This window comes from Eleginops maclovinus, chromosome 5 (genome assembly GCF_036324505.1).
Source record: "Eleginops maclovinus isolate JMC-PN-2008 ecotype Puerto Natales chromosome 5, JC_Emac_rtc_rv5, whole genome shotgun sequence".
NCBI classification, from domain to species: Eukaryota; Metazoa; Chordata; class Actinopteri; order Perciformes; family Eleginopidae; genus Eleginops; species Eleginops maclovinus.
Window position 1 is genome coordinate 11,266,862 of NC_086353.1, and position 25,116 is coordinate 11,291,977.

General features: G+C 41.3%; 2 protein-coding genes across 3 annotated transcripts in view; one reads left to right on the plus strand and one right to left on the minus strand.

Annotated features, from left to right (window-relative positions):
- The window catches only part of tnrc6c2 (trinucleotide repeat containing adaptor 6C2), a 52,698-nt gene extending 33,801 nt beyond the window's left edge, over positions 1 to 18,897 (plus strand). The window contains exons 6-23 of one of the 2 annotated variants that reach the window (XM_063883130.1): positions 126 to 329; positions 2,272 to 2,438; positions 2,548 to 2,622; positions 2,762 to 2,819; positions 3,016 to 3,158; positions 3,358 to 3,504; positions 4,487 to 4,627; positions 5,618 to 5,737; positions 5,992 to 6,075; positions 6,585 to 6,855; positions 6,994 to 7,158; positions 7,892 to 8,074; positions 8,493 to 8,642; positions 8,801 to 8,917; positions 9,550 to 9,765; positions 10,836 to 10,909; positions 11,070 to 11,209; positions 11,847 to 18,897. In XM_063883130.1, the coding sequence (XP_063739200.1) occupies positions 126 to 329; positions 2,272 to 2,438; positions 2,548 to 2,622; positions 2,762 to 2,819; positions 3,016 to 3,158; positions 3,358 to 3,504; positions 4,487 to 4,627; positions 5,618 to 5,737; positions 5,992 to 6,075; positions 6,585 to 6,855; positions 6,994 to 7,158; positions 7,892 to 8,074; positions 8,493 to 8,642; positions 8,801 to 8,917; positions 9,550 to 9,765; positions 10,836 to 10,909; positions 11,070 to 11,209; positions 11,847 to 12,195 (2,804 nt within the window). In that variant the 3' untranslated portion in view covers positions 12,196 to 18,897. The remainder of the gene's footprint in view (positions 1 to 125; positions 330 to 2,271; positions 2,439 to 2,547; positions 2,623 to 2,761; positions 2,820 to 3,015; positions 3,159 to 3,357; positions 3,505 to 4,486; positions 4,628 to 5,617; positions 5,738 to 5,991; positions 6,076 to 6,584; positions 6,856 to 6,993; positions 7,159 to 7,891; positions 8,075 to 8,492; positions 8,643 to 8,800; positions 8,918 to 9,549; positions 9,766 to 10,835; positions 10,910 to 11,069; positions 11,210 to 11,846) is intronic. The other variant, XM_063883131.1, reaches the window with a different exon arrangement.
- Positions 18,898 to 19,006: 109 nt separating this feature from the next.
- On the minus strand, positions 19,007 to 23,632 carry cd7al (cd7 antigen-like). The gene is made up of 5 exons (XM_063883132.1): positions 23,430 to 23,632; positions 22,633 to 22,986; positions 21,562 to 21,936; positions 20,306 to 20,412; positions 19,007 to 19,903 (listed from the first exon to the last, which is right to left on the minus strand). The coding sequence occupies exons 1-5, from the start codon at positions 23,488 to 23,490 to the stop codon at positions 19,694 to 19,696; spliced, it is 1,107 nt and encodes a 368-aa protein (XP_063739202.1). The 5' UTR covers positions 23,491 to 23,632; the 3' UTR covers positions 19,007 to 19,693.
- Positions 23,633 to 25,116: the final 1,484 nt, after the last annotated feature.

The window sequence follows — 25,116 nt, forward strand, 5'->3', positions numbered from 1 at the left end:
GTCCTGAGGGGGACTGATGTAGAACTGCAAGTCAAAAGTACAAATTGCTAGTGAATGAAGATTGTAGTTTCAGCAGTGAATTTTTTTTTTTCCCTAACTAAATCTATTTCACCTCTTTCTTCCAGGTTGGGGAGAGGTTCCCAATGTTCAACCCAAGTCAGAACCTGCTTGGGGAGAGCCAGCAGCTCCAACATCATCCGTGGACAATGGCACCTCCGCCTGGGGCAAGACCTCAGGGGGAGTAGGAGGATGGGGAGATGGTGGCCACGAGCCCTCTGGACCCTATGGCAGGGCAAACGGACCCACAGGCTCTGCACCCTGCAAGCCAGGTAACACCGACAGATGAATTATATTAACAGTGATGCGAGGAAACAGGAAAGAATATGTACCAGAATCGAAGGCTATGGCAGCATAGGTTTCTAATTAAACTCACACATCTCTTGTTGTTGCTATATTAGTATTGTAAACTGTTACACATATGTGTATTTACTAAATAGTATCAGATGTACTTCTGCACATGAAAAGTTCTCATGATATCACACTTTGCCACCTTGGAAATAATGCCATTTGAAATTTGGGTTAAGATGTACCAAACCTTTTGTAAAAACCTAATGATAACTAAGAGTAAGTGTGCATTCCACACTTCAGTGAAGGGGACAAAAATAGGAAGTTTCCTCCAGACCTGTACCGTGTGTGCCAATTCTTCCGGCTTTTGTCAGTGCTACTGAAGTGTTGCTGGGATTAAAGCAATTCCACGCTTCAGCAGATTTTGGTTATTTGTGCTGTTAGTTTGAAATGTTGGAAATCGTAGAGAGATACACTGCCCGGCCAAAAAAAAGGTCACCCCCTGGATTTAACTAAGCAAATAGGTAAGAGCCTGCCATTGGATAATAACTGCATGGGTGATTATGTTTCAGCTGGCAACAAGTTATTTAACCCTAACTGATGCCGTGAGTAGCTTCTCATTTGTTAAGCAGTCATATCGAAAGACATATCCTGTGGTCGTGGAAAAGATGTTGATCTGTTTCAGAAGGGTCAAATTATTGGCATGAAAAAGCGGATTCAATTTGCTAGGGAGCATAAAGATAGGACTTTGGAGCAATGGAAGAGGGCCATGTGGTCTGATCCAGATTCACCCTGTTCCAGAGTGATGGGCGCATCAGGGTAAGAAGAGAGGCGGCTGAAGTGATGCACCCATCATGCCTATGCCTACTGTACAAGCCTGTGGGGGCAGTCCAAAGAATGAGGTCAGCTGACTACCTGAATATACTGAAGGACCAGGTCATTCCATCAATGGATTTTTTATTCCCTGATGGCACGGGCATGTTCCAAGTTGACAATGCCAGGATCCCTCGGGCTCAAGTTGCGAAAGAGTGGTTCAGGGAGCATGAGACATCATTTTCAAACATGGATTGGCCACCACAGAGTCCAGACCTGAACCCAATTGAGAATCTTTGAGATGTGCTGGAGAAGACTTTGCGCAGTGGTCCGAATCTCCCGTCATCAATACAAGATCTTGGCAAAAAATGAATGCAAGACAGAAATAAATGTTGTGACATTGCAGAAGCGTGTGGAAACGATGCCACAGCGAATGTGTGCCGTAATCAAAGCTAAAGGCTGTCCAACCAATATTAGAGTGTGTGACCTTTTTTTGGGGCCAGGCAGTGTAGTTGGGGAAAATGGTCAAGGTTTCAAGGTTTTATTGGTCATATGCACAGCATATACAACGTATATGTTGGCAATGAAAATCTTATGTCCCATGCTCCTCCAACAACTCAACATACATGGTGCAAATAAGATAAATAAAATAGTGCAAAAAGAGAGAAGAATATTTACAATAACAACAATAAAGATTTGAGGATGTGAAATATATAGATATGTGGAATACATTGAAAGTATTTAAACACTTTACACTTGAATGAGGAGGTATGGACAGATGCATATATTACGTATAACAGATGTATATGGCAGATATGTATAATATATAGATATGTGTACTATAAACAGATATGTATGGCAGATGTGTATAATATATATATATATATATATATATATATATGTATGTGTGTACTATAAACAGATGTGAGTAGACATTCACAGAGCTCAGGAGTTCAGCAGTCTTAGGTTGTCAAAAGGCAACAGTGGCACCAAGTGGTCGAGTTTAAAATGAACTGTGTCTCACACTTTGGATTGGCTTTTGTGTTATTAAAGTGCATATATACTCCAACACAGATTTAAATTAATGCTTATTTTATTTAATCACTTTCTCAGGCCCAAAACCTATGCAAGATAGCTGGGGAAATGGAGGAGAGGAGATGGGCATGTCTACCGGGCAGTGGGACACTGAGGATGGGGACATGTGGAACAGCCCCACCTCCCAGGAGAGCAGCTCTTCTTGCAACTCCTGGGGCAATGGACCCAAGAAAGGCCCGAGCAAGGTGAGACAACACAGCTGACTCTTAAATCATAAATCTACTTGTAGATTGTATTGGTGGGAATTCAATTTAGGTAATTGTCTAACTGTATACTTTGCTTGTGTGTTTTCAGGCGAAGATAGGCAAGCCTGATGAGGCTTGGATCATGAACCGTCTTATTAAACAGCTCACTGACATGGGCTTTCCAGTAAGTTCTGAAACTGATATGGGTCTTCACCATCCAAGGATGAATACAGACACCAATAATAAAAGAAAAACTGTGAAAAGGGAACTTATCCAGCATATCCACTATCGTCCTTGACGTGATTGTTATTTGTGTTTTACAGAGAGACCCTGCTGAGGAGGCTTTGAAGAGCAACAACATGAACCTTGACCAGGCCATGAGTAAGTTTGCACATACTTGTGTCCTTGTGTACTTACAAAATGCCAGAATACCATCACTTTAATTTTCATTTCCACCATTACATCACTTTAGATCAAATTCATTCAGTTATTATCATTGGCTTCTGTGCCACAGTATTGCTCCACGTCTAGATCTATAATATAATTAATCTTGTCTTTTTTTCTTTCCTGTAACCAGGCGCCCTGTTGGAGAAGAAGACAGACCTGGACAAGCGGGGCATGGGAATGAATGATTACAGCAATGGCATGAACAAGCCCATGGTGTGTCGGCCCTCAGCACTCTCCAAAGACCCCTCCGACCGCAACTCCTATCTTGACAAGGTAAGGCATTAATCAGCTGTCCAGCCATCAGGCCTTTCCCAGACATCGGTTGGAAATTATTTAATGAGCCGATAATTCCCAATCGTGTGTGTGTGTGTGTGTGTGTGTGCCTGCGTGCGTGCGTGCGTGCGTGTGTTAAATACTTACAAAATCTAATTAATCTCCTTTTTAATCAACCATTTGTTTTCCTCTGGTTCAGGATGGTATTCTGTCAGATGAGGCCCCCCCATCACCATTTTTGCCTTCCCCCAGCCTGAAGCTCCCCCTGGCCAACAGTAGCCTTCCTGGGCAGGGTCTGGGACAGGGCAACCCGGGGCTGGCCATGCAAAACTTGAACAACAGACAGGTAACATATTGAGCACACACAGTTATACCATTGCATTACTTAAATTAGGAAAGAGAACAGAAACATTAACAGTGTTACAAGATGCATAAAATACAGCTTCAGTATAAACAATATGTTGTGCTAACAAACCTTGTTCAGTGCAAAATATTTCAACCATCTGTGTTTATCACACTGCAGATGTATGGCCATCATTCAAAGGTGGAATGAATTGTGCAGGGTTTAAGTGTATATGATTAAATGATACATTTAATTCATTTCACACTACCCTCTCAACCCACATGCTCTCCCAAGTCTCCACTTTTCTATTGCTCACTTATATGTGAATGACCTTGCCTGAAGTGCCCATTGTAATCAGATAGTTATGCTCTATCAAATATCACCCCTAGAGGCATTCGTGGCCCAGAAAAAAAACTGCAGTATGTCCTTGAAGCCCAAACAAAGGCACTGTGAGCAGGCCTTTTTGCACTGAAAGGAAAGACCTCTCCAACAACATAGAATCAGAATTCAGAAATGTGGAAAAGCTGCCTTTTAAAGAGCTAATTGTATTGGGCCACTTAATGAAGTGTTAAATAGAGAAAAAAGTTGCAATTTCATGAACTAACAACCTGCTCAGAAAGTGTTTAGAATATGCTAAGATGGACCGGGTGTAGTGTGAAGATAGACCTTGAAAGAAAATGCTCTGAAATGTTTTTAGACATTGCTTTGTGGGCTACAAATGTAATCGACCCATGGTTTGCTTTTGAGTGCCCTTTTTCATTCAATTCAAGCATCCTTCATGTACTGAGTGAACCCATCACATTTATAAAGACTTGACAGGTGGGTGCTCAACTCTTGACCTTACTCTTGAGGTATTCTCTGCTAGAGTGGTCAAGAATGCACACAACTCAATTCAGTGGCTCAGCTCTTCAGCACTTTAGTAATTTCTCTAAACATGGAGGTTTTGAAGAAGTCTCCTCTTTACCTTTATGACTCCTGCATTTAGATACCCAGTGGAATGTTTGGCAGTAGTGGAGCAGCACAAACCCGGGCCATGCAGCAGCAGCCTCCTCAGCCACCAGTGCCACCTCTCAGCTCCTCCCAGCCTAGTCTACGTGCTCAAGTGCCTCAGTTTCTCTCCCCTCAGGTAGATACACACACATAATCATGTACATATCTAATGTGTAGAGCTATATAGGTTCGTTACACACATGATCACTTAAAAGTTGGCTGGCAGATTGTACTGGTTTGCCCAAAATAAGTAAACACACAATGTGACTCATTCACTGAGTTACGTACTTGACAAGAGTCCAACACCGCTAGAATCATTTCAGTATCACACTCTTTATGAAAGCAGACATATATTGTAAAGAGTGTCAAAAAAACATCACCACCAACATTTATCTTTCCGGGAACCATACTACACCTCAGTGACGTGCGGTGAGGGGAGGCAGGTGAGGCCGTGCCTCACCTGTCATCATGAAAAGTAAAATGAAGAAATACATTTAATGATCATATTTATCCAGTTGTTTGTATTATAAAGTTATTTTCCTTTTAATTTCACCAGTTTTACATTATTTTGATCCAAAATCGCTGAATTTTCATATTCACGTTCAAACACTGAGAACGGCTGCTCGGTGAGGCACCAACCTGCTGACATGCTATACAGTGAGACTGTAACTGCTGTCTGTCTGTATGTCGCTATTAAAATGTTCAAACACTCTGGCTATATTAACTAATTTCCATACTTTAGCTGGTGTATATAATATACAGTGTTTTTTGTCAACTGTATGTCTGTAACGTGTCTCTTGTGCTGAGCAAAACCGCTGCGAAGAGAGACTAGGTGAGGCACGCAGTTCTCCTGCCTCATGGCAGTGGGTGCTAGTGAGTCCAGTTCAAATCTGATTGTGATGACGTCAGTGCCTCACCAGCCATGAACTTCACCGCACGTCACTGCTACACCTACACCTTTTGGCTTGACAAGACTCCCCTTGCAGACCCTTTTCCTACTTGCGTGCATGTATCAGCTACTAGTTTTACCTTGCCAGAAGCTGCTTTTCTTCAGTGGGTGTGATTTGCAATGACTAACTTGTCATCCCTCTCTTCTGTGTCAACATTCTTCCCTACCTGCCTCCAGGTCCAAGCACAGCTCTTGCAGTTTGCAGCAAAAAACATTGGTCTGAACCCTGCACTTTTAACCTCACCAATAAACCCTCAACAAATGACCCTCTTGTACCAACTTCAGCAACTGCAAATGGTGAGTCACAGTACCTCGTCCTACCCCTGTTAGCAAAGCCGTGTGTATGTGAGGTTTGCGGCAGTGTGTTTTGGACTTACATCGATATGAACAGGAAGTGAAACCAGGCACACAATTCATGATTCATTGACTGGTGACAAACACCCAATGAAGACTTAAGAATGTGATTGATAGTATTTATCAGATTCAGTTAAGCCTCTCTTTCTTATTTTGTATTAATGTTTATATTCTCTTATGATTCCTTCTTCTTTCAGGCGTACCAGCGTTTACAAATCCAGCAGCAGATGATGCAGGCGCAACGCAATGTTTCCGGCCCCATTAGACAACAAGAGCAGCAAGTGAGTCAACAACTTTATTTACTCCCACGAAAGTCATCCATTTTGTGTGTGTGACTTCATGTGAGCTCAGATGCAACTTCATCTCTTTCTCAACAAGTATTTTGATTCTCACATGATACCATAATACCAACAACAAAAGCATTATGCAATATCAACAGGAATGGCTCAAACTTTGAAATTGCATGGGAACAGGTTACTTCTTGTTGAACATTGGCCAACCACTTGTGAAAAGAGTTGTTTCTCCTTTTTTTTAAATTGATTTATTTTGTTAGACAGATAAAGGGCATTTTGAAGGGATTAATTATCCAACAGTTTTTCTCCACTTGCTTTACATACCCCCTTTCTGCTTTGTCCAAAACATAATCATCCTCTTCTAATATTTCTGGTTTGCTCCTCCCCCCTCTTTCTCTTTCTATATTGCCACCACAATATTCTGATAATAACTTTGTTTACCTCCCAAATTGCTTTTCACAATGAATTGTTATAACATTGTATCTTTTCTGTCCCAGGTTGCACGTACAATCACCAACATGCAGCAGCAGATCCAGCAGCACCAGCGTCAGCTGTACCAAGCGCTGCTGATGAAGCAGCAGCAACTTCCCTCTCATTCCTCTTCCTCCGCTGGTTTGCATCCCCCCGGTGGCCACGCCGGAGGCCATGGTTCCGGCAAATCAACCCTGGACCCATACACGGGCCCACACCAGGCTCCGGGTCACTCCGACACAATGCACACCAAAGAGGCGCTGTCTTCGCCCAACGCCTACAGCACCTACCCTCTCTGTGAGTCTCAAGATAAACACTTATTCTGGTCCTTCTGCTCAAACAGTCAGAATCTGATGTTATACTAATGCTGCCATTTGTTGAAATGAGCAATTTCCCTCTGCAGACCGTGAAACATGTTTTTTTGTTTATGTGCAGCTGGACTGAATCCAAACATGAATGTAAACTGTATGGAGGTTGGGGGTCTGTCCCTGAAGGAGCCCCCTCAGCCCCAATCCCGCCTGTCCCAGTGGACACACTCCAACTCCATGGACAGCCTCTCTGGCAACTCCTCAAACATGGAGAACAACCTCAATAAGCACGGTAACACCACCCGTTATCTATGATATTATTATTTATGTGCATGTCATCCTTAAATAATGCACACGTATAACAGAATCTGTCCCCCTGTAAAATTGCTTTATTGTGAAGTTCAGCTAGGCAGCTAACATATCCTATAATAGCAGCTATACATTAACAAGGACTTGAGGAAAATATAATTATAATACAATTAATTAATAAAATATAAAAAGTAGATGCAATTTTCTTTCTGTACAGAAGAGATATATAGACTTTAAGGACTGTTTGAGATTTTTGAATATTTGCAAAATGATGCAAGTGTTATAGCTAAGACTCATTTTTATCACAGTGGTGAAGGAAACATGTGGGGAACTTGATAACGGTCTCTTTCTCAATGCTGTATTACATACATGATTCATCAAAACGTAATCTAGTTCTTCAGCCAACCGCTCTCACGGGCGGTTGGCTGAAGGAGATGTGTTGTTTTCACACGTATCTAGTGCAAACTCCTTCAAGCAAGAAGTGGCTCAAGCTCTTTAAGTTTGTCAGCAACAGCATCAGTATACATGTAGATAAAATTACTGCAGGCATCGCACCAATGACATATTCTGAAAAAGCATTCTTGTGCATTTGTGATATGGATGGTGAACTCTTACAGCTATGATAAAGAATGAGTTCAAAAGAGTATGTTCCTATAGTTTGTCCTCATTTAAAAATAAAACTAATAATCTGTTTTATTTCTCTCTCCATACACCAGGTGCCATATCTGCTGCCTCATCCCTGGGCCCCCCTGGAAAGCCCTCCCATATGGAGGACTCATACAGCCCTTACAATCTAATGTCCAGCTCTGAGTCCCCCACCAGCCCCCAAGACAGCTGGGGCCCTGGCAAGAGCCAAAATGAAAAGATCTCCAATGGGACCAACATTAACTGGCCCCCAGGTGAGGAAAACATGCACATAAAAAACATTAAATCCCCTACAAATCCTACACAAGCTTTGCATACATCTGTTCTCAAGCCTCTCCTATTGGTTTCATTGCATTAGGACCTGAAAGCTGACCCTGTTATCTTTCTTATTGATGGATACAGTTTTGTGACATAATGTAATATAAAATTCAAACAGCATGAACAATCAGTACACAAAAAAGTCTCAACTATAAAGGTGCTTTTAAAGTTAAAAAAAATAGGAAGTTACAAATCCATATATCAGTTCCTGCAGCGGTTGCCTACGTCAGGAGAAGTATCAAAAAAAGCAGTGACTTTGAGGCTTGTGTTAATTGCATAAACTGAGGAAGTTATGAGAACTTGTTGTTTTCTCGCCCTCCCTCAACCCTAACTGACCCTGTTTTGCTCCATTAGAGTTCTGTCCAGGTGTGCCATGGAAGGGTCTTCAGAACATTGACCCTGAGAATGACCCCAACATGACCCCTGGCAGCGTCCCCAGCGGTCCCACCATCAACACCAACATCCACGACGTGAATCGATACCTGCTGCGGGACAGAAATGGAGGTATAAACAGAATCAAAAGCCACAAGACCAAAAACATGATGGCTAACGTGAATCACATACAAGTGTATAATTTCTTCACCACAGGCGACAAAATCATGTGCTTCTTTTTTTCCCTCTCTGTCTCTCGTTACATCACTGTCCCCTCTGCCACCATATAGCCGCTTCCCCAGCTCCGTCACTTGAGAATGGCTCTCTGCCTCCAACCAGCAGTGACTGGCCAGTCAGTGGCTACAATAGCTCTTTCAGTCTGTCATCCTCTGATGGAGACAGCTCAGGTACACAGAGTATCTTCCCTCCCTGTGTGGACCTGCCATACCTCACCCCCATCCAAATGGGAGCCCTGATACTGCACTTAACCCGAGGCTCCCTACTTATCCTATACCTTACCCAACTCCTGACCTCTGTTTATGACCCTTCTTTCACCCCAATTCACTCTGTAAACCTGTGCGTTCAGAGCTTTTAGACCCAAGCTTTAACATTACTAAGAGAGCACCCTCCCCAAAACATGACCTTGTACCATATGTGACTCCCCAACCCACAAACAAACCTCACCCTTGTCGGTCATGACATCCAGACACACCCTGTGTTTGTTTGTGCGCTTTAAGATTTTACACATATTTAAAAGGCAGGCAGAGATTCAACATCAGCGAGAAAGCGACACTTGAAACTAAAAACTGAACTTGATGTTTAACCTGGTTTTTACTTTCAGTACTTTTAACCTCAGTCTGAATTCTGATTTATTTCACTTTTACAGCAGAACATTTGTGTAAAAAAGAAGAAGCAACACATTATTCAACATTAAGAACCACTTAAGCTATTGTTGGCATAAGCAGAGCCAGCAAGTTGACCAGGGACATTACATCCTTGTTACTGATCTCCTCACCCTCTACCCTCTCTTTATTTAAAGGAAAAATGTCTGACATGAAGTCCACCTGGTCCCAAGGGCCCATCTCTCAGAGCCAAGCCTCTCTGTCACACGAGCTGTGGAAGGTTCCTCAGGGGCCGCGCAGCAACCCAGCCCCTTCCCGGCCTCCCCCGGGGCTCACCAACAACAAGCCCTCTTCCACCTGGGGAGGCAACTCACTGGGCCTGGCCCAAGGGTGGAGCAACTCCTACACCTCTGGTTAGTACTCTCCTCTAAACTGCAACGCATTCAAAGCTATTAGCAGCACGTGATGGCGCTGACGTTAAACCATCCTTATAGCAAACAATGGCTCTAAACTTTTCCACCAAAGTATAACTTAAACTGCGTTTCAGATCATAATATTGAAAGCAAGAAAAGCTTAATTAAAAAATGTAGCATATTCTTATGTGGGGGGCCACACATCGAAACATTGCTTAGTCTATTGAAACTTCTGAGTCTCATGTTTCATTTTTACTCGTCTAGATCTTATAAAAATCTAATCAAATCATGATTTATTGATTTTATAATTTCTTTGTGTGCCTGCTTTTTTTATATTTTACGTAAGCCTATTCTTTTTACTTTATTATGCACTGTACCTTTGCTAGTGTAACTCTGTACATTTCCCCGCTGCAGGACAAATAAAGGATTTCATCCAAAATATTATTATTATTATCATTTACAAAGAGAGTTTTCAACACAAACCCTTAATTAAAAAAGTGATTTTCACCAAACGAAAGCAACTGATATCAATCTGTTTAATTTATATCACACCCGGCCAACCCAGACTTGACTGCAGATGTGTAGGAGTGCCATAGGTCACAGCCGCAACCCTTCACTGACAGCGCTCGCTATATTAAGGCTGGGTGAACACACCCTGCTAAACTGACATTTTGAGGTTTACCGGCTCTGCAAGAAGCCTCATTTAAACTATGTGCATGCAACCTTTTTTTGACACGTCTTAGTTCAGGCAAATCGAAGAGGAAACCCTACTTTTAGTAGAACTAGTGCAAGTAGAAACAAGAATCAGGTGTGGTAATAGATAACAGTTGTTCTTCTGTTTTTTTAAAAGAAGCGCTTGAACAAGCATTACTGAGGCATAAAATAAAGTTAGAACACTCTCCCTTTTAGAGTTATATTACAAATCAAATGTATTTGTTCCATAATCTATTACAACTCGAAATGATTGCTTGTGTGAAAAGTGACATTACTTTTTCATCACAAACTCTGCAGCTTTTAAATGTATCTTCTTACACTTAATACTTAACATAATATTGACATTTCCGTGACAGAAGGAACCACCTGGAGTACGGAGAGCTCCAACAGGACCAGCAGCTGGCTGGTGCTGAGAAATCTCACCCCACAGGTACGTACTCTGTGCTGCTATTGCTTGATTTTAACCACAGTCTGTTATAATTAAAGACTGTATGGAAATCTTCAGAATTAAATAATCTGTAGAATTGTTATGACTCAAAACAAATATTAAATCATTTTTAAAAAATGCTTTTGTTCTCTCTTGTGCTTAGATTGATGGTTCCACTCTGCGGACCCTGTGTATGCAGCACGGCCCCCTGATCACATTCCACCTCAACCTGACCCAGGGGAACGCTGTGGTGCGCTACAGCTCCAAGGATGAGGCCGCAAAAGCCCAGAAGTCTCTGCACATGTAAGCCTCAGCAAATCCCTCACACCAGCCAACGTGGGCTTAGCTATCAGACATGCAGGAGAGATTCACCGTTCCTTTCTCACCTCGCCTTTATATATTTAAGTGAAGCAACTAAATTAAGAGAAAAAGGGAAGCCCCTGGGAAAAACCTTATGTTCGTGATTTATTAATGGTGTTTTACCCTGAGAACAGTTCAGCTTGTTGCAGGAGTGTTGACGATGTGGTTTTTGTAACCAGGCAGTCACATGAGTGGATGTGGCGAGTCACGCTGTAGTCAGCTGTTTTCAAACATAACAGTATTTCTTGTCATGGTCAAAGTTGAGATGGATGGAAGCACCATCTCAGAGCTGGCTGTGAATGTAGTTTGCCCTTAATTTTGCTTTGCTAATAGTGCCAGCCACAGCAGCTGGTTGTCATGGAAACAGAATGCAAGATGTGTGACCTATTTTTAATGTCAGCAGCAGGAATTGTGGTTTGAGGCGCCCTAAATAAACAGCACCACGAGCTTCAAACAGAATGTCAGTTATGCACGGTCCCATTTGAAAACTATGAGTCCATTATTTGTGGTTGAATAGAAATGTGAAAGTAACCATTTCAAATACAAAAGCATTAAAATGCCCTCTTTTATCCTCTGTAAGGTGTGTGCTTGGAAACACCACCATCCTGGCGGAGTTTGCCGGGGAGGAGGAGGTGAACCGCTTCTTTGCACAAGGCCAGTCGCTGGGGGTTAACACCACCAGCTGGCAGGCCAATCAACCAACCAATCAAAACCGGATGGGCGGGGCATCACAGTCCCACTCTATGGGTCAGTGGAGCAGCGGTGGCGGTGGAGGCAAGCCCAGCGGAGGCGACTTGCTGTGGGGCAATGTTCCCCAGTACTCCAGCCTGTGGGGACCGCCGAGCGGAGAGGACGCCCGTGTGATTGGGAGCCCCACCCCCATCAACACCCTGCTGCCTGGAGATCTTCTGAGCGGGGAGTCCATGTAGGATGATGCTACGATACACTAAACAACCAACCCACCATGTCACGTAAGGCATTCGTGGAGGGGGTGAAAAAAAAAAAATTCAATATAAACAGGAGCAAAACCCAAGCAAATCATGTGGCGATAATCAGTATCAATTTGAACTGTGAAGTCAGAAGGCGGGAGTCCCTACCACACAGACTGCAGACTCCAGTCCTTCTGACTTCTGCTTTGGTCCCTTTTTTTTGTTTGGTTTTACCTCCTTTAGGGAAAAAAAAGCAAGATATTGTTTCCTTCTGTATTTTTGAAATCATATATAACTAACTGAAATGAGACACAACACAAAGAAACCTTTTAAGTGTTTTTAGTTTTTCCATAAGTATACATGACATTCTGTGTGAAGTTTTTTATGAGAAGCATTCAAAGCTGCCATCTGAGACTTTCCTTTTCCCTCCAAAAAAAAAAAAGAGAATCATCCCAAAATAAGACTTAAAACAACCATTCCCAGCATGTCCATGGCCAATGATGTGGTTCAAAGACCTTTACTAGTTATGTTAACGTTTGTTTCTCAGCACTAATATTAGCCTTAAGTGCTCTCTGGCCTAGGTCCTCCCAAGCCGCCTTTTTTTAGTTTATTTTGTAACTGAAGAAATAGCTGAAATCTTGCACAGTTTCACCTCTGAGCCAGCAGGTGGTACAGGACATGACTGGTGACCGACTCTGTCACTGGGCAGTGAGAAGGCCTGGCCGCGTGACTGGCCCTACCAATCATCAGCTTAATTACTTTGATTTGTATTCTCAAAGGGATAGACACAGCTGTTAAATGTCCTCTTTATTTGTAGGTCTAGACCCAAGCGCATTTTTTTATATCTATTACAACATATAAGCTGACAGAAGATTATTTGTCAACCTCGCTGCGTGTCTCCGTACATGCCTATGTATGTCCGGTGGCACCCAATCATTGACGTCTGCAAGCCCAGATCCTTCTGGTCACCTTCAACCCAGTCGCTTACCGGTGCTGTGTTGAATTTTCTATTGTCCGATTTGTTATGAAGCCCAGCGGTCTGTATAGTCAGCCAGTTTTTGGAGGAAAAAAAAGGACACAATTTACCTTCATGCGACAGTTACATTGTGCAATATACACCATAGACCTTTCTTCCGTCCATACTCTACGTCCACCGGAGCTGGTTTCTCTTTTTGTTTTTGCTTTTTCGATTGTTGCTGATTGCAGCAAAAGACTTTGGAACTTCACAAACCTTTACCCCCTTTTTCAAAACTTGGATTCCCCCCAGGCCGCCAGTCCCCCTGAAGCTGTTGGGAAAAACTCTGCAGGAGGAATCAACAGCTGTTGAACTGTGCATGCAGCAAACTGTACACAAGAAGGACAATGGGTACACAATAATGCACACTTCCTCTCTGCGTGCCACAGCCACACCCAACAGAGACTGAATCCGCAGTGGGATTGGACGGTTTGGGTATCTGGCACAATACCAAATAAGAGGGGTTTCTCCTAATGCAGTAGACCTACGAGTGTTCCTTGCGTTTGGTACTGTACAAACAAATGAGACTTTTATAAATTCAAAGGGTTTTATCATAGCACTTATGAAGAGCAAATCGCTTCATCTGCAATCCAATAAATCAAAAAAAAGGAGCAGCATAAACATTGAAAACAAAATACTGCTCTTTCATGTACTATATCTATTCCTTGGAAATGTGTCTGGCGTTGTTCCGATGGTAGCAGGACGAAGGGAAACGGAACTGAATTGTACCTTTGGACTTTGGGGGAAAAAATGCAGTCTGTGATTTTTATTTTTCTCCTTCTTTGAACAATATCAAAGTGAATATCACTGTTACTCCAAATGTTAAGCCTTGTTCTGCTTGGAGGCACTAGACTTGCAATGTCAGCTGTCTCTGACGCCCGCTGGCCAGTCAGTCGGTGGGTGAGTCGGAGAGGAGTCGGGTGGGGAGGGGAAGTGTCCACTGAGTGCCTCTGTGCTGTGGTCCTCTGGGTGTCAAGCGGCAGCCCCACAGCGCAGCACCTCCTCCTGGGCTCCACTCCCTCAGTCTGGCAAAGGAAAGCGGCCCCCTCCAGGACCGGCCAATCGCGGCTCTCCGCCCCACGCAACATCTCCCAACAGGGGGGCCCGCCACCACCCGACCCCGCTGGCGTCTCGCCCTCTCCCCCATCTCTCAGTCCTTTGACACAAAGATCACTTTAGCTGGAAGATGTAATAGTCATATTTCTGGAATTTTTGCCAGTGTACTTTTTATTTTTTTGGAAAAGATCATTTTGACTTTATTTTTTTCAATGTGTTATATTGTTATTTGTGTCTACATGCAGTGGTCTACAATATACCGGCTGCTGAACTAGCCCTTCACTGTTCATATGCAGAAACACTTTGGTCAGAGGTGCCTCTGTATGTTCATCCTGTGTATTGAATGCAAAACAAGGATCAATACTGCAGAGCGTTATTGATTGTCTATTTGTTTTTAACTGATCATGCTTTTGTTTGACAGTATTCTGTAGTACTTCCAGGTAGTATCTTGAGATGTGTAAAAATAGGGTGTCTCAGACGGGTGTGGGTATTTGTTGCTCCAAGCTGCTCCGCCTGCCCGCAGGCTGTCCCCCCTTGCCCTTTGCCTAGCTGCTACGCTATGACCTCCTCCTCCACCTCGACCAGACCCAGTAGCCCCCCCTGACCAGGCCCTCCTATCTGTTTCTATGCAAAAGACTAGAGGCTGGGGCCCTTTACGGCACGCCAAACCTGACTCGGGAATGAGCACTCCTCCCAGAGCTTGGCACACCCAACCCTTGCACCCTCTGTGCGCTTCTGTCAGCACTTAAGAATGGCCGCCATTTCTGTAAAGTCAGGCTCAGCCACCAGAACACTGTCCTATATAAAAGCCGAACACTTACTTTAAGTAGGTCTTTCTCTCTGTGCTGAAGACACTTCTGTCCATCTTGATCTCAGGGTAGGGGAGTAGATGATACCAAGTATGAGATGCAGCTCTCCGTATATATATGTCCTTTCTACTGTGAGAGCAAAGTCTAAAATTAAAAGGCCATCTGTGCAACAATTTTTACGGACCTCATGCTTCGAACGTAATCCTAATTGGAAGGAAAAAGGCTTGTATTGAATCCTTTTCCTCAAAAGGTGGCCTGTTGTTACTGTTTCGGGGGCCAATTATTGCGTGTAAAAGTTGCCAACGTAAAGTGCCAATATAAATTTGCTGTGTCAAACTGTATCTTTATAGAGAGCACTTCTGTTCCCTGTTCGGAGGAGCTTTGATAACCTTTGCAGAGGGTGAAGCGGGGGACAGGAGGGATCAAACAAATGGGCAGCAGCATCACACCCTTCAATGACTGAGATTCTTTTTTTTTGTGTGTTTTTGTGGGGAACGCCTCATGCTAAGGAGAAAATCTTTACTCAGTTGGGGGTTCCAGTTTGCTACAGTGCACAGTTGATGATGGGTAATCCCGGGTACATATTTTTTTAAAACCAAAAATGAAATTGCATTTTAACGTCATTTTTATGAAGTTTGACATAAAAATCTTAAAAATGCTAAAAAATCTAAGTGAAAAAAAAGATCTATAATATGTTAAATCTCTGCACTTCTAGCTGAAACGTCTCCGCTCATCAGCCTCTACTACCACTATCTAACGGAGTAGAGTGGTGGCCGGGGTGCCTTTTTGTGGATGCTGTATTTATCTTGTTTTTATGTATGTGTCCTGCTCAAAGCAGGCCCACTGAACTGTACATTTCCACAGACCCAGATGGCTTGGGCCCACTGTATCAGCCTCGCTCTCCTCACTCTGCATCAGCAGGAGGGGAGGGGCACATTTCAAGAGGTACAAAGTCTTAAAAAACATTTTAAAAAAAGTTTTAAAAATTACAAAAATAAAAAAAAATTAACAAGAAAACGGGAAAAGGCTACCTTTCAGGACTTGCAGTCCTGCAGCACACAAGCAAAAATCACTATTGCCTGTTTCTGTAACTGCCTTGATCCAAGCTCAGACAGACCCAATAGCCGAGGACCTCCCAGCATCCTGTACTAACTGGAGAACCCTGACAGTGAAGGGGGTTTCCCATGCTGCACCAGCATCGAGAGGTTCTCCTCTCTATAGCTCTGTTCTAGATGACAGTATATATGTATACACTACATGTATACAGTAAGTATACATATATATCTGTGAGTTCAGTGTGTGGTATCACCTCTTCAGACTTCTTGGATCGTAACCTCTGAAACGTTTCATTTTAGTTTGAAAGGTCTTGGTTAAATACAACTGAAAAATGAGCAATATGTATTTTCCCCGCAAATAAGCGATACGAAGGAAAGAATTCGGGTTGAGTGTAAACTGATACTTGATTGATTGAAAGCTACGCCTTTCTTATGGAGTTGGATATGCACGTTCTGGCTTTGATGACATATTACAGTACTTTGAAGTGCTTGTACTGTAAATATGTGTTATTGTTTGTCAATTAGCCTGTCTAAAAGCCCAACCCAACCAGTCGCTAAAAAAATCTCAAACATATCAAAACACGACAAAATATTGAACACAAATACTTGAATCACGGAGCGCCAATAATGTAATGTGAAGTCAGTAATTCTCTTCTAGTTCCCTCCATCTGACAGGTACACTTGGGGGGCTTTTAGAGAATATTAAAAATGGATTGCATTAAGTTACAAATACAAAATCTTAGAGGTAAAAATGCAAAGTCATCTTAGATGTGTGCTTGAAAGTCTGTATGAATGTGTGCGCAAGAAACTGTGTACCAGGCAAATGGCCTGTTGTTGTGTTCCACTCAGTATGTTATATTTTGTGTCTGTTTTTATCTTTTCTTTTATGTTGTTCTGTCAAAAAGTGTTTTGATAGACATGTTATTATCTTCTAACGTTGCACTGAGTGTCTTCTACCCCTCACTCAGCTAATCGTAGATGAACGAGTCAAAGTACGGAGGGGAGATGGTGACAATTCACGTGTACATGTTTACTCAAGGACTTAATGGATTTTGTTTCATTTTATCTGTAAAAAAGTTTATCTACCTTATAGTGGCTTTTATTGTGGAGTAATCCAATACAAGGATTATCATTGAGTATTGCACCATTATGTTCCAATTGTATAAAAAAAATGAAAAAAAAACTACAAATAAAAAGACAAAAAAAACTAGAAAACAAAAAAAGGGGGTAAAAAAAACAAAGAACTGTTGCCATAGATAGTTGTAGAAGGACTAGTAATCCCTATGTTAACTTCATGGAGAAATGGAAAGGGATAAAGTGTGGGAGGTGAGTTTGTTACAAGACTCATTTCAGAGGTGCCTATCTTTTCGGGGGGGGGGGGGGGGTTGTTGTGTTTTTTGCAAAAGCCACCTGTCGTTTACAAGCATTTCATTTGTCTGAAGTTCAAGGAAATACACATTTATAACAGGAATGTTGTAAAAAAAAAAAAATCATCTTCCATCAAATATGGACATGAAAATTTTGCAAAATGAAGATTTATGCTACTTTAAGAACTCTGGGATTGATCAGTGTTGTGTCATATTTCAATTTAAATTTAAGTTCTCTTTCAGTGTCGACAGACTATCTCTATGTATTCTGTAAGTTGTGATGTTATGTTTCCTGTAAGCAACGCAGTTTGCTCACTATCTTGCACACTCATAAAAGATGTGGATTATGTCTCAGGAAGGCCAGGGTTCCAGATACCAACTCCATCATTTCTAGGTTTAATGTTTGCGTGAAAAAAAAACCCAACTGAAAACCATTAAACTCCAAGCAGGCACTGAAGGTCATGAGTTTAACAGAACATAGAGTACCATTGTTTTCTTGAAAGCAACAACAAAAATGTTCGTAGCAAGTTATATATTTACCAAATAAGACTGAGAATCAACTTTGAAAAAAGTGGAGTGCTTTACATGTGAAATCTAAGTAGAATTGCTTTACATTTAACCTGATCAATGGTTTGATTGTCAAAAGACAGTGACAGAAAATACATTTGTATGTTTTGACTTGTTAAAGTTTCCATCCTGTAGTTCAGGAGCATTGTGCAAGAAGTTTATTTGTTTGTTTTAATCATCTCTCCTGTCTGTTAACAGGTATTTCAATAGTTGAGAGGTTTTCTTAACATGTAACGGAAGGTTTTCAGAGGAAGGTTTGAGGTGGAGGAGTAAAGCTGGTTTTTAAAGGATCATGATCTATGCACAAGTGGGAGGGAAGAGTCCAAACCCAGCTGCTGTACTGCGGGCGTTTGTCGACTCAGACTGGGGTTCAGGGTTTGATGTAGGGTCGTTCTTGTTTTGTCTCTTGCTCCAATTTCCTTCACTCTACTTCCCCCTTTCTCCTTATCGTCATCTAATGTTTTAGCAAAATGTTACATTGCGTCGCCATGCTGTGTAATCCTTAACCAATGAGCGCTTATCCTTCTGCTAAAGCACTGTGGGTTGTACTGAGAAACATTTCCCATGACTTTTAAAGGCTGTCAGTTTTTTAAAGGGGACGGGGGTGGGGGATGGAATGGGGGTACTTTGCCTTTGCCTTTCTCTTTACTTTGAAAAAAAAAACATTAAGGAAAAATGTCTGTAACTGAAATACAAAGTTGTGGCTTTTAATGTTGTTCTTTTTTCTCCTCATAGAATGTGATTGTTAAGGACATGCACCGGAAAAAAATGTTTCCATGAATTATGGAGCTTCTTTCGGACTATATTAATAAATACAAATTTTCTTGCTGTTACTCTGTTGTTGTTGTTTTGTCACTTCATTTTTTAAAAAATGGTTCCTGGTTTCAGTTATTATTCAGAGCTGTATTTAAACATTTCAATGCATGAATGAATCTGAAAAAGTGTTTTTTTGTTGACAGTTTATTACGAGTGGGGGTGATGTTGATACACAATCGAATCAAAATCAATTTCCTTGTCAAAATCACAGTATATCATGCAATAAAAAATAGTACCAACATAGTTTTATAGTTACAGAATGTATACAATTAAAATGAAAACAATTTCATATATTATGCCATTTAAAAAGTCATATTTTTTCTGATAAATAATAATAAAAAAAACACAGCACTCGATCATAAACGGAATGCCCCGAATGCCTTGTAGGTTCTTAAGGCTTCGTCTGCAGGGAAAACGGGTCGTGAGCAGGAATTCTTACTAATTTTTTTTTTCTTTTCTTTATTGTATAGTACAGCTGAAAGTAGCGAGCTGAGAGAGAGGGTATGAGGTGCAGTAAAGAGCTGAGGATAAAATGTACGTACCACCTGGTCCCCACGGTGATGAAATGTAGAAAAAAATGTAGTTTTGTCAATGTTTTATGAGGAAGGAAATGTTTTCAACATCTTTCAAAACAAAAGAAGACTTTAAACTACCAACACTAACAAACAGATGCAAGTCATGTATAAGAAATATGTGGATAATCTTTCTGTTTAATCTGTTAGAACACAGGGCAGTGAATGCAGTGAGTTTCAGGTAGCAGAGAGTAAGTTGCTCTAGTAAAGGATGTTAGTAACAAGATCTAATATTTCATTTCTAAGACTCAATCCTGGGGCAGAGGGCCCCTCTGGGACTTTCGTAATGGTTTTCAGGACAGGATTTCTTCACACTGCAGTTTGTGTACTCAGAAGGCTCCATTTCCTCCAGATTGCAGGGTGGCAGTTTTCGACTGACGTTCTGCATCCCGGTCATCTCCTCGTAGATGGGGGCCTGAGGGTGTGACTTGACATTGCGGCGTGCTTTGCTCTGACAGTCATCAAAACAGGAGAAAAACAAATCAGTGAAGTGAGCAAACACACTCTCGATTTCCTGTTAAAATCAGAGTTAGTAATTTTCTCCCGTGGCAGCATCTTTAAAAGGAAATCATTTGTAAGTCAAATTACAACTATGATGTGATTTTTGGTAAGTTAAGCAGTTGCATAACAGGAGTTCCTTGCTCAAAATAATTTCTTAATAACTAATAAGTCTTTCACTGCCTTCCTCACTACATTGAAGAAAAACATGCTGACAGCTGATAGCAACACCTTATGAAACTTGTGTGGTTTTGTGGTTAGCTGTAGAGGAACAATCTGGCACGCTCTCTACAGGCAGGTGTTGTTCTCTGACTCACTCGTATTTTCCCCTCAGTGCCGTATAAGATCCACTCACTTTATAAATGACCACAAATCCAAGGAGAAGCAGGAGGAGGAGAACCAATACAGCTGAGGACAAAGCATATATCAGATTGGAATACTGGGAGCAGCCACACTGACCTCCTGTGAAGAAGCAGAGAGAGAAATGTTGAAGAGAAGAGGGACGCGTTTACTGGACGCAAACACGCCACTGTATTCAGATTAGATTCAATAAAAAAATGCAGTCCCCACCTACGTGTTGCTTTTAACAAAGGAACATGTTACCCAGAGCAACAGTGTGGCTTACTTTGTTTGTTTTAGACAACAATAGAGTGCTATGGCACAGAGGAATAAACTGGATTAGGCTTTAGTGAAATAGACAGCAGTTAGTAGTAGTAATACATTTTTGTTTTGGGTGTATTAATACACCGCACAAGTAGGACCCATCTATTTCATTGGGATTTAGTGCTTCTTCTATACTATACCAAATAAAAGTCAGTTACCATTTTGGTAAATAGCTTCCGTGTCATGTTACCCAGTGACTTCAAATTCATTTACTATTAAATTCAACTTCTATTTTTAAAATATTAGAATTGATAATATTTTTAAATGAATAACATGAAAATAATATTTGTGTGCAGCACAAATCTTAACACATAATAGACTCCTGTTTTTGTCATTACATAAGAAGAGATGTGTCCTACTTGTCCAGTGTAGTGATACCAAACTGCATTGTATTAGAGTTACTGTGTCACATGACATATTAGTTATTGACAAGAAATGAAGATTTTAATTAAAGTCTTTGTATAAGATAGAAGGTGGATTTAAACTCAATAAAAAGAAGTGGCGAGTTAGTCACTACAGCGTAATGAACCACAACAGGTTTAGCACCCACGGATGTACAAGTAAAAATATAAGGAAACTTTGCAAGTGCTTTTGAAACTGATAGAAGAGATAGAAAGCCATTTTGCATAAGTTACAGAACATGGTCCACAAACCCATTATCTGAAAAGTAACAAACAATAATGCAATCTCAGTGAAATTAAATCCAGTTAAAGCGATTGGCATTGATATCATTAGTTGCAGTTATGTTAGTCAAAGGCTGACATACTGAGATATCAGAGGGGGACTGATCATTGAAAACTGATTCCATTGAACAAGAGCAAACACCAGTAGGAGGAAACAAATGGTGCAGCAACAGAAAGACTGTTAGTGTGAAAGGAAATGCTCATTTTCAAAATCCCAATGAAGTTAGTGAACGTGGTCATCATGTCCTCCTGTGACGTGACCCACCTTGCACTGAGAGAAAGAACACTTTTCTCCCTAGACTGGTGCTGGTGTAGGGCCCGCCCTGCAGGAGCAGTTGGCAGCTGTACAGGGCGCTGTCGTCCGGTTGCATTTTCTGCAGGGTGAGGTTGTAGGTGAGGCCCCTGGGGCCCGGCGCAGAGGACAGCTGCACCCTCTCAACAGGGAAGGAGGAGGCTAGGGGGCTACTGCCGTGTTGACGCTTTGAATTGTACAACTCCTCCACAGGTCCCCGGCCCCTCTGCCGCTTCAGACTCACCCCCTCCACGGCCATGGCTTCCCCGTGGGGGGGGAGACAGGGGAGTATAGCTGAGCCCCCAGAACACGTCTCTACCAACCCAATGTCCACAGACCCAGGGGCGTCTCCAGAGGGGAAAGGAATACAACTTGAAATAATGTTTATATGCTAAAATCTCATTCCCTCTGAATAATCAACATATTGTGGGGGTTCAGCTGCCAAGAGGTCTTTGGGAGGATTTCTCAGATGATTTATTTCAGATGGTGTGATTTGGTTAGAGAGAAAGGTCAGATATTGGCGTACATCATGGTGATTTTTATATTTTTTTCCACTTTCCCTGAGTCCTAAACTATTAAAAAAACAGTCTTAGCAAAAAGACTTCATTGTAGCCTACCAGTTTTAAAAGGGCATTATTTATGTACGGTTTATAAGAATTATTAAAACTTTATAAGTCAATGAAACACAATGAGGGTGAGGGTTTTTTAAAATCCCTCTTACTGATGTAGGCCGATATCCTTCCCATTATACCTATCCTTAGTTAGCTCTTTACAGCTCCCTACATTTACAGTTCCACCACAATCCTTCTGGTCGCAAGGCACCTTGACCAAACCTCAATTATTAACAATCATAATAATTCTCAACCTCTTATAATGAATGCCGTATGAGACCATGGGGCTCAGTGGGAGCACTTTTAGCGAACAAACAGCACCGACCACATTTTCTAAATGTCAACCACCTGTATTTGACCTTTTTGATTTGTGCTTATTTTGGAAAGTTTAACCTCCCATGGGTGACAGAGCAGAAAAAATAGAATCACTCACCACCCTTAACAAGGAGGAAGAAATCAGTCTTCCCACGTATCTTTGTGTCTTCAGAGGCAGGTTGTTCAACCACAAACTCACAGAAGTAGCGGTCAGTGTCACTGGCACTCAGCTGAGAGATGGTCACATTCAGAGAGTGTGTGCTCGGGTCTCCACTGACACTGATGCGCTTCTTCTCATCATTGTTTTCCACAGTGAATTCGGTCATGGTGTGCATGAACAGAACTTCACTAGGATTCAGCCAGCTGCGCTTCAGGTAGATACCAAAAGGGGGAGGGATGCTTTGCTGTACCACACAGGGAAACACCACAAAGCCACCCTCATTCCTCTCCAGGAACTCAGTGTCACTGCACACTTCGTAAAAACAAAAAGGTAACATTTGTGAGTGAAAAAAGTGATAATATATTTAAAGATGTATGTCAAAAAGTGAATAAATGTGAATAAAAAATGCTAATTAAGAAACATGTTGCAACCAACTGCTGTGGTATAATATTAGATTCACTTTCATAGACGATATACATTTTTTTAATTGAGAATCGGGCCGGTTTAGTATGCATACGATTTACAAAAAAACGCCTCATTTTATAATTCAACAAACTTCAGTTAAAAATTAACAAAGGTAAATTAATCCGACACATTTTCTCCATAGTGGCCCGTTATATTATATATATATATATGCACAGTGTTCCTGTTATTTGGTCCTGTTCCCATATAAGACATTAAATCACAAAGACTTCCCTCATATTACGCTCAAATTACATTTCAAACTGGAAGTAAGTAGCAAATGCTCAATTTACCATATCCCGTCTGTGTGATGAGGAGAGTCCCAATAAAAGTCAGGTACTGGATCCCCTTCATATTTATTACTGTCAGAAGACACTAAATATGATCTTGAGGGAAGTCAGAGGTATAATACATTACAGCACACATGCGACACTTAAGATGTGTTAAATGTGTGGTTGACAGTAAATGAAACCAAGAGGAACTCCATGAAGCTCCACCTTCAAACCTCATATGAACATAAGAGGAAGCAGGCGCTAACCAACATAATGCAAGTTCCTTCTGAGCAGTATGGTTATTAATAATGTAACAATAAAACAAAAGGCTGACAGTTAAGCATCAGATTAAGAAGTATCTTATCACCTTCACAGTTACAGCCAACTTGTGCAGTGAGATCACTTAGGATCCAAGCTTTTCTGTTCTAGGCCTCTAGAATTTAATAAGCATCACAACCAGGTGCTTTTCATTTGTTGCCTAAATTGTCCTTTCCATGCTTGACAAAACACAATTTTCCACGTACAAAATTGGAAAGAGGAAATGATTCTGACTGCCTGGATGTGTCTGCTGCTTGACAATGTGCTTCAGACAGACCTCAAACATCCTGCAGACTGAATGGACTTGTGCCATCTGACATTTGAAATCAAAACTTGGCTGCACAAAACAGAAAAATGTATGCAGCAGAAGTACAGCGTTAATATTTAATTATAAGACTCCAAGCATTAAAAACATAGTATTATATTCATCATGACTGTAATTGTAAAGAGTAGTAGTGTTGTATGTATATGCAGACATGCATTTTGCACTATTATTAGTTTTATTTGATTATTTTGTGGATAATATGTTGCATTGTTGGAGGAGCTCAGGACCTAAGATGCTCCTTGCCATAACTACAGTATGAGTCTTTAAACGGACTTGGATGATAATATAGCCTTTCAAAACTTTTTTAAGGGAACATTTTCAAATGTAAGAGATGAAAAGACTTGACTGGACTTTAAAAGATTTAAAATAACTTTTACATTTAGCTTTTAGTTTAAACCAAAGGCAGCTGGATGTATTGTTTATTTCTATTTTCTACTGTTCTCAGAGGCTTTTTTATTTCTGACTGTCAAAGGCATCTCTGGACCGATGAACAAAAACAAAATGACACAGAATGAAAAGATTATGCAGTAAGATAATTAAATGGTAAATTAGCACATATAACTTAGGGTGCTGTGATGCAAACGAGCAGAAGCATAAACTTTGTAATCCTTCTCACGAAAGAGACTTGTTTTTCACTTTAGGTTCAAGATGTGGTTGACTGTTTTTCAGTTTTTACTCTGTGGTTTGTGTTTTTTGTACTCGTCCAGCAAGAGGAACCACATTGACAACGTTAACATGAACAACAGTTGTTTTGAGAATGTTTACTTTACTTACTGCTCAAGGGTGCTGCAATTTGAGTAGTTAAGTATTTGTTCTTATTAAGTGTCTTTGTGCATTTAATAACGCTTAACGATTGTCTAATCTTTAATGCCGGTGTCTGTAAATGCACTCATAAAGTCTGCTGAGGCAAAATGTTTATGAAGTCTGAAACCACTGAAACACTTCATTCAGAGTTTGAGGCCCTATGGTGCTTGTGGCCACATTCTATTAAAGAAACGTATGACTGCTTCTTAGAAATGGACAAACAAACAGCGCTCAAAACAAGGAAACAAACAACATTAAGTT

Bases quoted from the DNA above. Each gene is read 5' to 3' on its own strand.
- cd7al (XM_063883132.1), bottom strand. From the start codon at position 23,490: ATGAAGGGGATCCAGTACCTGACTTTTATTGGGACTCTCCTCATCACA. The intron at 22,987-23,429 runs GTAAATTGAGCA...GTTTTTACGAAG, and splicing joins CATCACACAGACGGGATATG to TGTGCAGTGACACTGAGTTC. The intron at 19,904-20,305 runs GTGAGTGGATCT...GATGACTGTCAG, and splicing joins GATTTGTGGTCATTTATAAA to AGCAAAGCACGCCGCAATGT.